The following is a 16,906-nucleotide window of genomic DNA, read 5'->3' on the forward strand; positions in this document are numbered from 1 at the left end:
TACAGAAGAAAACATTAAAATGTAGTCCAAGGAGACACAGAGAAGTCACGAGGCTTATGTCCAACGTAAATTTATGGCTTAAAAAAGTAAATACTTAGAAGACAGCCAACACCATCATCGAAGCTATATGTGAAAAGAAATCAAGCTGTTTTCACTTCTTGGAAAAGATATATATATATATATATATATATATATATATATATATATATATATATATAAATTTCTTTTTTTGAGACATTGTCTCCCTCTGTTGCCCAGGCTGGAGTGCAGTGGCACAATCTCGGCTCACTGCAGCCTCTGCCTCCTGCGTTCAAGCAATTCTCTTGCCTCAAACTCCCGGGTAGCTGGGACTACAGGTGCGTGCCACCACACCCGGCTAATTTTCGTACTTTTTTTCAGCAGAGACGGGATTTCACCATGTTATTTAGGCTAGTCTCAAACTCCTGATCTCAAGTGATCCCCCTGTCTCGGCCTGCCAAAGCGCTGGGATTACAGGCGTGAGCTACCGCACTTGGATGGAAGATATATTCAAAAGAGTGTTTGCGATTCTTCCCTTATATTCTTTTTTTTTTTTTGAGACAGAGTCTTGCTCTGTCACCCTGGCTGGAGTGCAGTGGCGTGAATTCAGCTCACTGCAACTTCTTCCTCCTGGGCTCAAGTGATTCTCCTGCCTCAGCCTCCCAAGTAGCTGGGATTACAGGTGTGCACCACCATGTCTGGCTAATTTTTGTATTTTTAGTAGAGATAGGTTCACCATGTTGCCCAGGCTGGTCTCAAACTCCTGGACTCAAGTGATCCACCCGCCTCGGCCTCCCAAAGTGCTGAGATTACAAGTGTGAGCCACTGTGCCGGCCACTTATATCCTGTTTCTAGCTTCTCTGTTTGTTTTTCCTAGAAACAAGGTTCTCTAAAAATAATAATCTGTTCACAAAGCCTTTGCTGTTTTGAAAGCCTGGGAATAGAGTTTAAAGTCACTGAATCCCTCAACATTAGGATCAAATGTACTGAGATCTTTCCTTTAGGAAAGGAAGAGGTGAAGATAAAAATGAACAACATTTCAGAGGCCAGTGTTAAAGACAGCACCAGCTCAGCCATGTAGGGCCTTTTCCTGCTGCTGGAAGGGCTACAGAGCTCACCAGCACTTACCAGACTCCAATGGTCACGTCTTCCTCTGGCTGCAGGTAGTAGTTACATGTGTGATTCAAACCTTGATCCTGTGGTTTTTTCAAATCAATGAAATAGGGAACCCTTACTGTAGGAAATGAAGAGATGGAAATTAGGATTACTGGTGGATTAATACACACACGTACACACAGACATGCAGACAAACATGCATACTCACACACATGCACACATATGCATCCACACATACACACACACATATGCACACCCACATGCACACACTGCAGAAGCTCTCAGAAAGCACCAAGTCCTTTTCCTGTGCAATCTTACAATGGTGCCAGACCTGCAGGCCCAGCCTCAGGGAGGGTATGGGCTGAGGCCAGCATGGGCAGGGATAGATACTGCAGTGAGGGCGAGGTCTGTGTAGAGACTGGAATGCTAAGGTCTAAGGTCACTCAAGGTGTGAGAAGATGCAAGTAAGGGAAGGAAAGATCCCCAACAGGTCTTAAGGATGGGCCAGCCAGGAGGGAGGCTAGGGAGGCCGAGCCTGCGAATAACTCAGGTGCCTGGTGGAGTGGGACATACACAGCAGGAAAGGGGATGGTGCTAAAGGATCTGATGAGTAACTGAACGTAAGGTGGCAAACAAGGTAAAGGGGATTCCAAAGTTTCTAGGACTGTTGCCTAACACAGAAAAGACAGCAGAAGGTGAGGTGTGGGGGCAGCAAGAGGGATGAATCCACAGGACCCATGCAGAGCAGAGTGAAGTCAGTGCAATGGCCCAGCAGAAGTCCTGCACTGACCAGGTCATCTGCCAGCAGGACAGCAAGTGAATTAACCAGCACTCCACACTGTGGAAGACCATGAGGCCCTTAGACCTGGAGGAACCTCCAGGACCTGCGGGCAGATGAGAGGAGCAAGGTGACTGTGGGTGCGGGTACGGTAGCCCCACTCTGCTATTGTAAAAACATGCCAATGAAACACAACCCCCACATGTGGCTGGGAGGAAATACAAAAAGACAGAAGCCAGGCTGCTCATATAGCTTCAAAGTGTGTGTGTGGGGAGAATAGGGGCAATTTTTTCCTTATATACCATTGTAGTCTTATTACTTTTGGTGAACACAACTTTAAAATAAGTTTAACTGAAAAATAAAAAATTTAAAATAAACCCATGAACCCTGAGGCGGGATTTTCCTGCTTTATAAAATGGCAACTCCCAAAAGAGGCAGTGACAGAGAGCAGTGCGGGCCTGGCTTCCCTCCGGCAGGTCCTGCCCCTGGGGAAGCTCTGCTGCTGACAGCTGTCTCTGGTGAAGACAGGGGTTGCATGACTCCCACGTCCGCGTGGCACACTGCACATCTAGCCTCACTTCCTCAAATGTCACCAGGCTGGACTCACAAGGACATGGGGACATACACACTCCTTCCCAGAAACTCCCTGAGCGTCTGTCCCAGACCACGTGGGGAGACAGTTCCCCCGACCAGGGCTGCTGTTCATACCCCACCTTCTTAACCCATCTCTTCCCCAGGAAGCAGATACATCTTCAAAACTTTAATAAGAAGTTTCTCTCAAAATAAAAAATGGCAAAGGAGGTGATCCACATCCCCATTAGCTCTGGCTGAGCCAGGCCACACAGTCTCTGAGGCGAGTCACCATCATCACCATCTGACGGCTCCTATTAGATTGCCGGCTCACATGATAGAGCTGGATTTTTTGATACCAGCCTGGGCGACATGGCAAAACCCCATCTCTACAGAAAATATGAGAATTACCCAGGCAAGGTGACATGCACCTGTGATCCCAGCCACTTGGGAGGCTGAGGAGGGAGAATCACTTGAGCTCAGCAGGTCAAAGCTGCAGTAAGCCAAGATTGTACCACTGCATTCCAGCCTGAGCGACAGAGAGACTCTGTTTCAAAAAAAAAAAAAAAAAAAGAATTGGCTTTGAACCCGGCAGCCCGGCTGCACAGCCCTGCCTCCTGGCTGGCTGGACAGGAAGTCAGGGAGGTAATAAGCCTGGCCCCTGAGAGGCCTGGAAGGCCCACCTGCCCTGTTATGGGCTGAGTTGTGCTCCCCAAGAAAGACTATGTTCAAGGCCTCACCCCCAGTACCTAAAAGTGTGACCTTACTTGGAAACAGGGTCTTTATGGAGGTAATCAAGCTCAAATGAGGTCACTGGGTGGATACTAACCCAAATGACCGGTGTCCTTATAAAATGGGGACATTTAGACACAGAGACAGAGGGAAGACCATGAAAAGACAACCAAGAAGATGGAGAGGATGGAAGCAGAGATTTGAGGGAAGCTTCTCCAAGCTGGGAATGCTGCCAGACAGACAGGCAAGAAGGGTCCACCTCAGCATCTCAGGAGGAGCTGGGCCCGCCCACACCTCAACCTCGGACTCTCAGCCTCCACGACCATGAGAGGATACATTTGTTTTAAGCCACCCAGTTTGCAGGTTTGTTAGAGTGGTCCCAAAAAATAAATGCAGTCAGCCGGGCGTGGTGACTCACGCCTATAATCCTAGCACTTTGTGAGGCCGAGGCGGATGGATCACCTGAGGTCAGGAGTTCGAGACCAGCCTGGCCAATATGGCAAAACCCTGTCTCTACTAAAAATATAAAAATTAGCCAGGCGTGGTGGTGTGCACCTGTAATCCCAGCTACTTGGGAGCCTGAAGCAGGAGAATGGCTCGAACCCCGGAGGTGGAGGTTGCAGTGAGCTGAGATCATGCCACTTCACTCCAGCCTAGGTGAAAGACTGAGACTCTGTCAAAAAGAAAAGAAAAGAAAAGAAAAGAAAAGAAAAGAAAAGAAAAGAAAGAAGGGAAGGGAAAGGAAGGGGAGGGGAGGGAAGGAAAGAAGGGAGGAAGGGAAGAAAGAGAAGAGAGAGGAAGGAAGGAGGGAGAAAGGGAGAGAGGGAGAGAGGGAGAGAGGGAGAGAGGGAGGGAGAGAGGGAGGGAGAGAGGGAGAGAGGGAGGGAGGGAAAGAAAGGCAGGCTCTTCTGCAACAGGAAACAATTGAAGAAACTGGTTATTTTACCAAAGCTTTGACTGGAATGGCCTGCTTTCCTTTAAGGATTCAAAGGACTTATAGAGACAATAAAAGCCCATGGGTAAAACTGGCCTCATACCTTGTCTATACAGTCCCCATACAGGGTTCCTGACCTGTGGTAAAGAATGTCACTTTCTAATAGGCCCAGGAGCCCCAAGTTATTTTAGGACCTCAAGAAGAGAGGAATTTACCAAACTCATAGGTATTTGAGGATACAAACCCATGACTGGACTCAGTTTTTAAAAAGTCTTATCTGAGATTCCTTATGGAACAGAGTTCTACCAAAGCCAATTTAAAAAGCCTATGTAAAAAATTATTACTTGTGTTGCAATTTATGTAAATAATCAGGCCAAGTATAATAAGACTAAAGTTTATTTTGCAAATAAATCAGTCCTATAATGATTTGTTTTTTAATAAAAATGGGGACTGGAGAGAGAAAACTTGTGCTTCGAAAACAAATATATATAGTATACCTGTTGTTAGATGTTCTTGCATTTTTCCTGCAGTTTGGAAGGACTAAATCTTAAATTCTTTGTGGGCTACAAGTCACCAAATTAATGCATTCAAATCTTTACTTTCAAAACTGGGAATTGCACTCCTTACCCTATTCCTTATTATTAACCTTACAGTTCACTGTTCCCTTAAATGCAGTGCTAAAACTATAGATGACAATAGTAATGCCTTTACCATGCAAGCCTTGGATCCCCAGCCATGCCTGTGTGAGTGTGCTCAGAGCTGCAAAGTGGTTCCATTCCTTTCACCGTGGGGTAAACACCTACCCCCACTACACTCCTGGCCAGCAGGAATAAGTTAGAGCTGTCTTTGCCCTTTCTCCATCTTCATTAGCTAACACCTGAAAATTAAGGGGTTATGAAACCCAAAGGGGTACCAGACGCGGTGGTGCGTGCCTATAATCCCAGCACTTTGGGAGGCCTAGGTGGGCGGACCACAAGGTCAGGAGTTTGAGACCAGCTTGGCCAACATAGAGAAACCCTGTCTCTACTAAAACTACAAAAATTAGCCAGGCGTGGTGGTGCGCGCCTATAGTCCCAGCTACTCGGGAGCCTGAGGCAAGAGATTGCTTGAACCTGGGAGGCAAAGATTGCAGTGAGCTGAGATCACGCCACTGCACTCCAGTCTGGGTGACAGAACAAGGCTCCGTCTCAAAAACAAAACAAAACAAAACAAAACAAAAACAAAAAACAAAGGGAGGGAGGGATTGAAACTACCATTCCAAAACTGAGACAGTGAAAGAGATCTGACCTGACTGACTCCATCTTGGTTCTAACCTCCACGCTGTCCTTGTTCACTCCTGGCCATAGGCTAAACTAACTTTGGGAGGAACTTAGTTTATAGTTTAAAGCAAAGATGATACCCTTTCTGGAAACAAACGTCCTTCTTACCTGGGGACTAGACTGCCTTTTTAGGACTAACATTTTGGCTACAAGATTGGAAATTGTTGTGGTTTAGGAGTCATGCAGCTGGCCTACAAGACTCTGACCCTCCCCAAATTGCTCCTGGTGATAAAATCACTACTGTAAAACCTAAGACCAGTGCTTGAGATATTTTGCAGACCCTGAACTTGATGGATCTGGTGGCACCATCCAGATGATAAACTAGCTCATCTGATCCTGTGGCCTCCACAATGCAGGAACTGACTCAGTGCAAGACAGCTTTGACTCCCTATGATTTCATCTCTGAGCTGACCATCAGCACTTCCAGCTCACTGGCTTCCCCACACCCACCAAGTTGTCCTTAAAAACTCTGATCCCTGAATGGAGAGTGATTTAAGTAATAATAAAACTCCAATCTCCTGGAAAAAAAAAAAAAAAAAAAAAACACGGCCATACAAGTGTTTAGATTTTATCCTGGCAGGGGAACTCAGAGAAGGCTCCCGATCAGAGGGAGTGCCTGGAAAGTGAGTCCACTTCAGGCTCTGGAGTGGGAAAATGAGTCCACTTCAGACTCTAGGGCCCACTCCTGCCGCCTCATCCTGGGAATTCACCACACACTTCGGGAGCTTGAGAGCTGCAGCCCAGGGTGCAAGTCTCTCATCTGACAGCCGGGAGCGGGAGTGGCCTCCCCAGTACAACTCTGAATATCCACGCCTGGGGCCCACTGCCCATCCCACATCTAGACCCACTCAGCCAAATCCTGCCTCTGATGCTGGAACCAGCCCTGATTCTGCCAGATGGGGAGTGGGCACCATTGAGGGCTGAGGACACTGGGCTTCCACTGGCTCCGCTTCAGGCCTCACTCAGTTCTGTGTCTGGAGAAGGATGCCAAGCTCTTGGGACACAAACTGTCCAAGAGTTCTGAGAGCATTCCCTGGCCACTGAAAAGTATTTTACAAGGATTAGCAGCTAATCCAGAAAGCTTCCAAGCCCAAGAAATCTAAGAACTAGGAAGCCAAATTCTACTCCAGGATGGCCTCATTCCAGGAAGCTGGTCTTCCAGTTCACTTTTACTCGGTTTAGAAACAACCACGAGGCCAGGTGTGGTGGCTTATGCCTGTAATCCCAGCACTTTGAGAGGCCGAGGTGGGCGGATCACCTGAGGTCAGGAGTTCGAGACCAGCCTGACCAACATGGAGAAACCCCATCTCTACTAAAAATACAAAATTAGCCGGGCATGGTGGCACATGCCTGTAATTCCAGTTACTCAGGAAGGCTGAGGCAGGAGAATCGCTTGAACTCAGGAGGCGGAGGTTGCGGTGAGCTGAGATTGTGCCACTGCACTCTAGCCTGGGCAACAAGAGCGAAACTCTGTCTCAGAAAAAAAGAAAAAAGAAACAACCATGAAAAGGAGGCACAGTGACTGCTCTGAAGTCCCCCAGATACTGCCTGGCACCTTCTCTTGCACAGCAGCACCTCCAACCAGTGTCATGTGGCATGGGAGGCATGGAGCTTGGCTGGTCCAAGGGATCACACAGCCCCAGAGCGGATGGCTGTAGGAACCACCTGGCCAGTATTACTCTAAATGAGCAGAAATGCTTCAAAGTGAGATGGGTGGTGAGATGGGTTGGTGTGCGCAGGGTCACAGGATCCACCCAGGGCCAGAAGCACTACTGGCTTACTCCTGCAGACCAGTGCCAGGCGAGTGCCAGGACCCTCTGGCCTCCCACGTGATCAGATCACCCATGGACACCGACTCTTTGTGGCCCCCGTGACTCTGGCATGCTGGCTGGAGTCCACCCTGCCCAGGTCCCTGTTTCATCCACAGGCCTGGGGTGGGGACAGAATGCTCAGCCCCGTGGCAGCCCCACAGGAGTGGCCCGGGCAGTGTGCCGCCACTGAGGTCCAGCTCTCCCATGATTCCCTCTCACAGGCTCTTCTGAACTGGGAGCTCCTCATAGGGGCCCCAGCACCATGGGCAAGCAAGGCCCACAGGGCTGCCGGGACTGAGGCCTCTAGCTGCTCCTGCTTCCCCCAGTTTTCACTGTCCACCCTCCAGTTATGTCATCACATACCAGCAACCACAAACATCAACAGGCAGGATAGAGAATGGATTCTGCACGCACGGGTGCCGTGGAGGGTGAAGGAGTTAGAATGTGAGGGTGGAAAACGACCTGCTCTGTCATACTTCTTTTAGCTCACTTGCAAAATATTTGGTGGGGGAAAGGCTGAAACTACTGCGCTGTGACGGTCTTTGAGTGCTGAGGGTCTGAACACGGGGCTAAGTCTCATTCCAATCCCTGTGAGTAACAGAGCAGCCTTGATACCGGCAGCCATAAGAGGTGTGGTGTCAACAAGGGAAAGCCTGGGTTGGTTATTTGGGTTTTATCAAATTCCAATTACCTGATGCAGGCTTACAGGGCCTTCCGTGTGAAAAAAGAGGGACAAGAAAAGAAAGGAAACAGGAGTTAACAGGGACTGCTCAGGGGAAGGACAAAGAGGAATCTGGCCCTTTGCTTTAAAAACAAATGCATGATGATAGATCTGACCTATTTCCAAAAAATCCCTCCCTAGCCTCTGAACCAAGACATGACTTTCACCAAGAGATTCCTTCTTGATCTGAAGGCAAGTAACGGCTGGGAAAGATATTCTAGGCTTCATAAATGTTGGGTCTCATCCAAACATCTTTTGGATGGAATCAGACTGTGAATACAAGTATTGAAAAGCACATATATTTATGTGTATGTAAACGGACACATAAAAAAGGTCAGTAGGAAATAAACTACAGTGTTAACAAGGATTTTCTCAGAGTAATATTCATTTTCCTATTTATACTATTGAGGGTTCTTTTTTTAGCTAATGCTTTGTTTCTAGAATAATCAAGATGTTTTGCTTATGAAAATTTATTTAAAGTAGAATAATGCCTTAAATTGTAGTTGCTATGTTTCTTTAAAAGCTTATTTATCTAATTTATACATTTGGTTTCAGATAGATTTGCTGTGAAGAACATTTTAACCACACTGTGGGCCCAAGAGATTGCTACTCCTCCTGTAATGTTGAATGGATGCCCAGGTCATGCTTCTTGTCTGGAGACAAGAGCAGAGGCACCTCCCCAATAAAACTCCAAATCACTGCAGGGCCACGCCACAGACCCCACCTCCTCGGCGCCACAGACAGGCACAGACCTGTAAACCGTGGATGCACATTACAACTGGAAAACCAACAGGCTCCATGCTGCTCCTCTGATGACTGCCCTTCCTCCCAAAGTGGGAGACAGAGACCCACACTTGGAAGGGCCTCACGCGCTGACAAAATACACTGTGGCTTCCTGGGGAGGACAGTGCGGCCTGGAGATGAGGGTTGCTCATCATGGAGAGGAGGGAGGAGTAGGGTGTGGGGGCCAGGCAGATGCCCAGGGGGGTGAGGCAGAAGGCATGTCCAATCGCTGCTCCCAGGGACACTGTTTCTTGGTGCTAGACCTTTGGTCAACTTTTCAAAAAAGACCAGAAACACAGATTTTTATCATACTGGCAACTAAAAATCTCTTTCAAAAACACCACTGGGCTGGGTGCAGTGGCTCACGCCTGTACTCCCAGCACTTTGGGAGGCCAAGGCGGGAGGATCTTTTGAGCCCAGGAGTTTGACGCCAGCCTCGGCAACGTGGCAAAACCCCATCTCCACTAAATATAAAAAATTAGCCAGATGTTGTGGTGGTGGGTGCCTGGAGTCCCAGCAACTCAGGAGGCTAACGTGAGAGGATCACCTGAACCTGGAAGGTCCAGGCTGCAGTGAGCCATGATCACACCCCTGCAGTCCAGCTGGGGCAACAGAGCCACACCCTGTCTCAGAACAAAACAAAACAACAAAACAAAATGCCACTGTAGGCTCTCCTACTCCAGTGTGGCAAACAGGTGGAAGGAAATCATTAAGGATGGGCAACACCCTGGGAGGCTCAGCCTCCCCTACCCAAGTCCAGCACTACTCTCCCACGGGGCTGGACCAGGAGAACCCAAAGTTCTCCCTCATAGCAGTCTGCCACTTCCTTAGGAAATCTACAGAGCAAAATCTGTAGGCTGTGTGTCTACAGTAGCCCAAACAATCAAGTTAAAGAAAATCTATTCAATTCAAACATTTGCTGGGAGCCCACAATGTACTAGGCCACACAGGGCAATGCACCCCACACACCCTCCCTTAAGAACCAGCTCACGTGCCCGGCAGCAAAGGCACCTGCCCAAGGAGGCCAGCAAAGGTGCAAAAGCTGTGAGGGTCAAGTCTGAGGTCTGTTGATGGTGAACCTGCAGTCCTTGTAGCTTCGTGTTTATACCTAAGCCCCAAATCCTTTCTGGGCTGTACTATGCATATTTAAGGAACATTAAAGTCAGAAAAACAAAACTCTTATCATTTTGGTATACTGTTAGTTTCTTTTTGAGTTTGTGCTTCTTACAAGTGGCAAAACTTAGAGATGAAAAATTCCTAGAAGTTCTACTTTTCCGTTAGAAAAATCAAATGCCTCTTAGTACACTACATGTGTTTTACAATTAAGACACCCAAATAAAAAAGTCAGATTTACAAAGTATTAAATAACCTTACAATTTCTGTTCTTCTTACCAGTATTAAAAAAACAAAAACAAAAACACAGAAACAGAAATTCCTTTTTTAGCCAGTCATTTCCTAAGTTTCTGTGATTAAGTCTATTATAGACTGAACACCCAAACTCATAAGCCCCGATGCCTGCAGAGGGAGTCTGGAGCCTCCCAGTACCTCCTGTGTTCCTCTGTGGCCTCCTCCTTTCCTCCTCCTCCCACCCCACCAGCTCACCTGCTGCCTCAGCAATATCAGGCCCAGCTTTGCAAGCCTTAAACTCCCAAACATGCAAGGCCAGACTCACTATGTGCAAATCAATCTAGCCACAAAGTGACCCCAGAGCCCCTGCCTCATCCTGTTCTAATGCTGTCAGCACCTGCCTCTCAGGCTATCCTTCACAGAACACCCGCCGTGTGCAAGCCCTCGTTGTTCTCAAACAACCTCGTTTGTTCTCAAACAACCTCGAGGTTGTTCTCAAACCTCGTACCCACAGATGCAGCCCCTTCCTTGGAGCCTCGCTTGTAGGACTGTTCCCAGGGCCACGTGCCCAGAGCCTCTGCCTTCAACCTCATGGGCTTGATACATCTGCACCTTTCTCCTTCCACATCTCCAAAAGCAAATACACAATGTGAAAAAACACACAAGATCCAAGTTCACTCAAGGAGACTACAATACCTACAAGACCAGCACAAAATTCCACAGAAACAAAAGTACTGTATATCTGGATTTTTTAAGGGTATAAAAAACTAATTTGTTTTCAAAAAGAAACTATATTTTTCAGTGGTCATCTTTTCCAAAGGCAGTTAGGCTCCTAGAATGCACAACTGACAAGGCATCTCCAACATGATAGCTTCAGCTGACTTCTCAGGTTGTCAACATTTTTACTCACCTCAGCTGAAGACAGACACGCTGGGCCCCCAGTGCAGTGTAGTCTTCCGTGGACACAAATCCAGCTCCAGAGAGCAACACTAGCACAGAAAGTCCTCCAGCTGGGAAGGGGCACAGGGACCTTTCGGGTAATAAAAGTGTTCTATTTCTCAATCTGGGTGGTAGCTCTACCTCTCTCTCTCTAAAGATACAGGTATATAAACTGTACATTTAAGATATATACCCTTCACTGCATGTAAACTAAATCACCATTAAAGTAAAAAGACTCCCCCTAAAATCAGACATCATCATGAAAAGGAACCCTTACTAAAATTAAAGGAAAAATGGACACATACCACTTACCGAAATTCAAGAAAATCAGTTTGGCCTGTATTCCAGGACATAGTTTGATGAGAAATGGAATGGCAATGTACAACCCCAAAACACAGAAGAGTATCTTCCTCAGGCGCAACCAGAGGCCCTTTCGCCTGCAAGAGAAAAGCAATGAATCAGTCAAAAGGCAGTAGGTGTCATTTTGCTGTAGTTTGTCAATAGTGTTATGAAAATCCCTAAAGAGCCACACGTATTTTTTTTTCCACGAGGATACTGCCAATAATAAAAGTAGCCTCCACCTGCCTTTGCTCAAGTAATTATTTTAGATAGTCTTTAACTTGAGCTTAGAACTCTGCTGGGGGTAAGAGGAACTTTTTTTCTTGAAAGACAAAGAAATAGCCAATGATTTCTTACATTCGCCCTTGCGGAAGAATCCAGCAGAGAAAGCAGACCCCACAATGCCCCCCACCTGACATCAGACCCCAGCTGTAACCTCATATCAGGGAAGAGCGGCCTCCTCAGGCCTCCCGATCAGTCTTCTGTGAGCCAACTGCAGGCAGGCTTAGGTTATTCATTAGCTCCTGGTAGGAAGTACGCAGACCAAGGACATCAACAGAACCTGCCTGACCAGGTCCTCAGAGAGCAGGAGGCTAAGAACTGGCACGGTGTGTCCTTGCATTTACGTGTGGGCGAGCCCCTCTGTACCCACTCAACAGAGGACCCTTTTCCAGGCCCGTCAAGCCAGGTCGCCAGCCCAGGGTCTCATGACCCTCTTCTAATTCCTCTCCAGCTCCAGAGTTCTTATCATGTTCCCAAACCTCCTTTCAAAACTATCTCTAACCCGGTGATTCTCAAACTCCTTGGTCTCAGGACTTCTCTACAGTACAAAATTGAGGACTCTACAGAGCTTCTGCTCAAAGAGTTTCTTAACTTCTCATTTGACAGACAGTCAAAAACAGTTTATATTTATGATGATCTGTCATATGAGAAGTTAAAGATAAGACATTTAAAAATATCTATTAATTCATCTAATAATAACAATCCATTACATGTTGTTATAAACGGTATTTGTTATGAAAAATAATTCTCCAATACAAAAAATTTTAGTGAGGAGAAAAACAAAAAATTTTAGTGAGAAGAGTGACATTAACATTTTTACACCTTTCTCTAAGTCAGAGAGCTTAACAGAAAGATGGACTCTCCTATCTGCTTCTGCATGCAATGTGCTGTGAATTCACATATCACATATCATCTGGAAAACCTCACTGCACAACCATGAGAGGAGGGTGAAAAAGGCAAATCACACCTTGACACTATTAGGGAAATCAGTCTGACCTTACTGACCCTCTGCAAGGATCTGGGAACGAAAGAGTGCCAAGGGCACACCTGTAGGGCCACTGCTCTAACTTACCATACGACTCTAAATCCAGTGGGACAAGCTATCTCTGGACTGTTTCCAAACAGTCTTAAAACCACATATTGAACTGCTGATACAGGCAACAATACAGATGAATCTCAAAAGGATTGTTATGTTAAATAAGACATCCAAAAAAGACAGTATGCTATGTAATTCCATGTCTAAAATTCTAGAAAAGGTAAAACTCTAAGGACAGAAACACAGAATAGAGAGAGGTTGCCAGGGGCTGGGGGTGGAGCAGATTGACTGTAAGGGCCAGGAGAGGGTCTTGGAGTGATGGAACATACTTTACCTTGATGTGGCTGTGGTTACACGATGGCATACGTTTGTCAAGACTCACTCAATTGTACACTTAGAATCCATGAACTTTGTCATATGTAAATAATCTCAATAAAACTGATGTAAATAATAAAGCTGACAAACACCTCAATAAAGCTGATGATAAATATGCACATCCGATAATGTAACTCATTCACTCATTTTCCTGGTTCATTCAGAGATCATTATCGAGAGCCTGGCACTCTGAAGTGGTGGACAGTCAGGGCAGCAAAGGATGGCGCCCACACTTGTGCTGTGCTCACAGCCCAGTGGGCATTAATCAAGCACAAGGGCCGTGGCAGGCTGGGTGAGAGGTACCTGCTGCTGGGGATACTGTCCAGGGTGATCTGAGCTAGTTGGGCTACCAGGGACAAGGCCATCGGACTGACACAGTAATTTAGGAATACAAGAGTTAACTAGATGATGGGGAGAACAGTTTAAAATGGCATCGTAAGCACCATACATGATCTAGCTTTTCAAAGAGGGTATATTAATCACAATATTGAGGTTCAAAGTGCCAGCTCTGAAGTCTGGTTCAACATCTAACCCATCACTTACTATCTGTGTAATCTTGAACAAGCGATTTAACCTCTCTGAGCCTTGTTTTCCTTAATGCTTGGTAAGGATGATAATGATACCTCCTTTGTGTAGGTTCCTGGAAGGATTACACACAGTAACACATGTAGACTGCACATGTGAGTCCTTGCACCAAACTTGCAACACATCTAGCTTCCATCACCAACTCTTTATTCTTATTAAAGAGCAGGGTCTGACACAGCTAATGGCCCTGGCAGGGAGAAATTGGGAAAATGTGAGAGGTTGGAAGAAGACCAGAAAGACTCAGAACGTTATCCTGAGAGAAAACGAAAAGCCCATAAAAAGAAAGAAGCCTGCAATCAAGTGTGCCACCACTTCAATGCCTGGTGCCTATGCTTGGATCATCTGTGGTTAGTTCTGTGTCCCTCCCACAATCTACTTACTCATCCTTCAGCACCTGCACAGATCTCTGCCCTACTGTAAGGCATCAAGTGGTTTGCAATTTTGTGCCTCAAGAGAAAGGAAAGCCTATGTCCACACAAAGACTTGTTCAAAAATGTTCACAACTTCAGCCTGGGCAACAACAGTGAAACTCTGTCTCAAAGAAAAAAAAAAAAAAAAAAGGAAAGTTCGGTAGCCAAAAACAGAAACAACCCAAATGGCCATCAATGAGTGAATGGATAAACAAACCATGGTATGCCCTTAGAATAGAATATAATGCAGCAATAAAATGAAATAAACTATTGATACATGCAACCATGCAGATGAATCTCAAAATAATGTGCTAAGCAACAGAAACCACGTGAAGGATGACCAGGTCACTGGCAGATTTTCACTGACATATGATTTCACCCAAAAGGTATCTCTACTCATTAGCAAAACCAGTACAGACACAACACATTTTATTGCACTTCACTTTACTGCATTTTGCAGATACCACATTTTTTTTTTTTTTTTTTTTTTTTTTTTTTACAAATTCAAGGTTTGTGTTAACTCTGCACTAAGCAAGTCTGTCAGTGCCATTTTTCCAACATTCCAACAGCATGTGCTCACTTTGTATCTTTGGGTCAGTATTTTTTACCGGTAAAGTTTTTTTGTTGTTGTTTGCTTTGAGATGAGGTCGCATTCTGTCACCCAAGTTGGAGTGCAGTGGCACACTATTTGAGATCCCTTGAGATTTTATATGGATTGTAGGATGGGTTTTTCTCATGGAGAAAGGTGTCTTTCTCCAAAACACACCTTTGAGATTATAGTAGGGATTGTGTAGATCACTTTGGGTAGTGTTGACACTACCCAAATCTTAATATTAAATCTTCCAATCCATGAATATTGGATGTGTTTCCAATTATTGATGTCATCTTTAATTTTCTTCGGCAGTGTTTTTTAGTTTTCATTGTACAAATCTTTCATCCCCTTCGTTAATTTAATTTCTGTATATTTTATTCTTTTCACACTGATAAATTGAATTATTTTCATAATTTTTATTTTCAGATTAGTCATTGTAAATATATAGAAATGCAACTGATTTTTGTGCATTGTAAGTATATAGAAATGCAACTGACTTTGCATCCTGTTACTGTGCTGAATTCATTTATTAGTTCTAAAAGCTTTTTGTGGAATCATTAGAATTTTCTACATGTATGATCATATCATCTTCAAACAGGTAATTTTAGTTCTTCCTTTTTAATTTAGAATCCTATTTCTTTGTCTTGTCTAATTACTCTGACTGTAACATCCAGTTATATGTTGAATAGCAGTGGCAAAAGCAGAAATCTTTGCTTTGTTAGTGAACTTAGAGGAAAAGCTTTCACTCTTTCTTTTTCTTTTTGAGACAGAGTCTTGCTCTGTTGCCCATGCTGGAGTGCAGTGGCGTGATCTCAGCTCACTTCAACATCCACCTCCCAGGTTCAAGTGATTTTCCTGCGACAGCCTCCTGAGCAGCTGGGACTACAGGCACATGCCATCATGCCCAGCTAATTTTTGTATTTTTGTAAGAGACAGGGTTTCACCATATAGGCCAGGCTCATCTCAAACTCCTGGCCTCATCATCTACCCGCCTTGGCCTCCCAAAGTGCTGGGATTACAGGTGTGAGCCACCGCGCCTGGCCAGCTTTCAGTCTTTCACCATTGAATATGCTGTTTGCTGTGGAGTTTTCATATATGGCTTTTATTATGTTGATGTATAGTTATCTTCTCTTCCTAGTTTGTTGAGTATTTTTATGAAAGGAAGTTGAATTTTGTCAAATGCTTTTTCTGTATCAGTTGAAATGATCATGTTGTTTTTTTCCCTTTGTTCTGTTAATGACTTATATTAAATTGATTGATTTTCATATCTTGAACTGTCCTTGCATTCCAAGAATAAATCTCAATTGATTTATGATGAACTCTTTTACTATGCTGCTGAATTTGATTTGATACTATTATGTTGAGGATGTTTTTTATTTTTATTTTTTGAGATGGAGTTTCAGTCTGGTTGCCCAGGCTGGAGTGCAATGGCATGATCTTGACTCACCACACAACCTCTGCCTCCTGGGTTCAAGCGATTCTCCTGCCTCAGCCTCCCAAGTAGCTGGGATTACAGGCATGTGCCACCACACCCGGCTAATTTTGTAATTTTAGTAGAGATGGGGTTTCTCCACGTTAGTCAGGCTGGTCTTGAACTCCTGACCTCAGGTGATCTGCCCGCATTGGCCTCCCAAAGTGCTGGGATTACAGGCATGAGCCACCATGCCCGGCCTGTGTTGAGAATTTTTGTATTAGTGTTCATAAGGGACATTGGTCTGTAGTTTTCTTGGAGTATCTTTTCTGGCTTTGGTATTAGGGTAATGCTGGCCTCATAAGTTAGGGAGGTGTTCCTTCCTTTTATATTTTTTAGAAAAGCTTGAGAAGGATTGGCGTTCTTGAAATGTTTGATAGAATTACCCAGTGAAGCCGGGAGCAGTGGCTCAAGCCTGTAATCCCAGCACTTTGGGAGGGCGAGACGGGTGGATCACAAGGTCAGGAGATGGAGAACATACTGGCTGACACGGTGAAACCCCATCTCTACTAAAAAATACAAAAAACTAGCCGGGCAAGGTGGCGGGCGTCTATAGTCCTAGCTACTCGGGAGACTGAGGCAGGAGAATGGTGTGAACCCGGGAGGCGGAGCTTGCAGTGAGCTGAGATCCGGCCACTGCACTCCAGCCTGGGCGACAGAGCAAGACTCCGTCTCAAAAAAAAAAAAAAGAATTACCCAGTGAAGCCATCAGGTCCAGCATTTTCTTTATTGAGAGATTTTTGATTAG

General features: G+C 45.4%; 1 protein-coding gene across 1 annotated transcript in view; it reads right to left on the minus strand.

Annotated features, from left to right (window-relative positions):
- ABHD12 (abhydrolase domain containing 12, lysophospholipase) overlaps positions 1-13,465 on the minus strand; it is a 34,387-nt gene extending 20,922 nt beyond the window's left edge. The window contains exons 1-3 of the mRNA XM_073004762.1: positions 13,349-13,465; positions 11,381-11,555; positions 1,147-1,252 (exon numbers count right to left, since the gene is read on the minus strand). Of these exons, the coding sequence (XP_072860863.1) occupies positions 1,147-1,252; positions 11,381-11,555; positions 13,349-13,465 (398 nt within the window). The remainder of the gene's footprint in view (positions 1-1,146; positions 1,253-11,380; positions 11,556-13,348) is intronic.
- Positions 13,466-16,906: the final 3,441 nt, after the last annotated feature.

The sequence above is a fragment of the Chlorocebus sabaeus genome, chromosome 2 (assembly GCF_047675955.1).
Source record: "Chlorocebus sabaeus isolate Y175 chromosome 2, mChlSab1.0.hap1, whole genome shotgun sequence".
NCBI classification, from domain to species: Eukaryota; Metazoa; Chordata; class Mammalia; order Primates; family Cercopithecidae; genus Chlorocebus; species Chlorocebus sabaeus.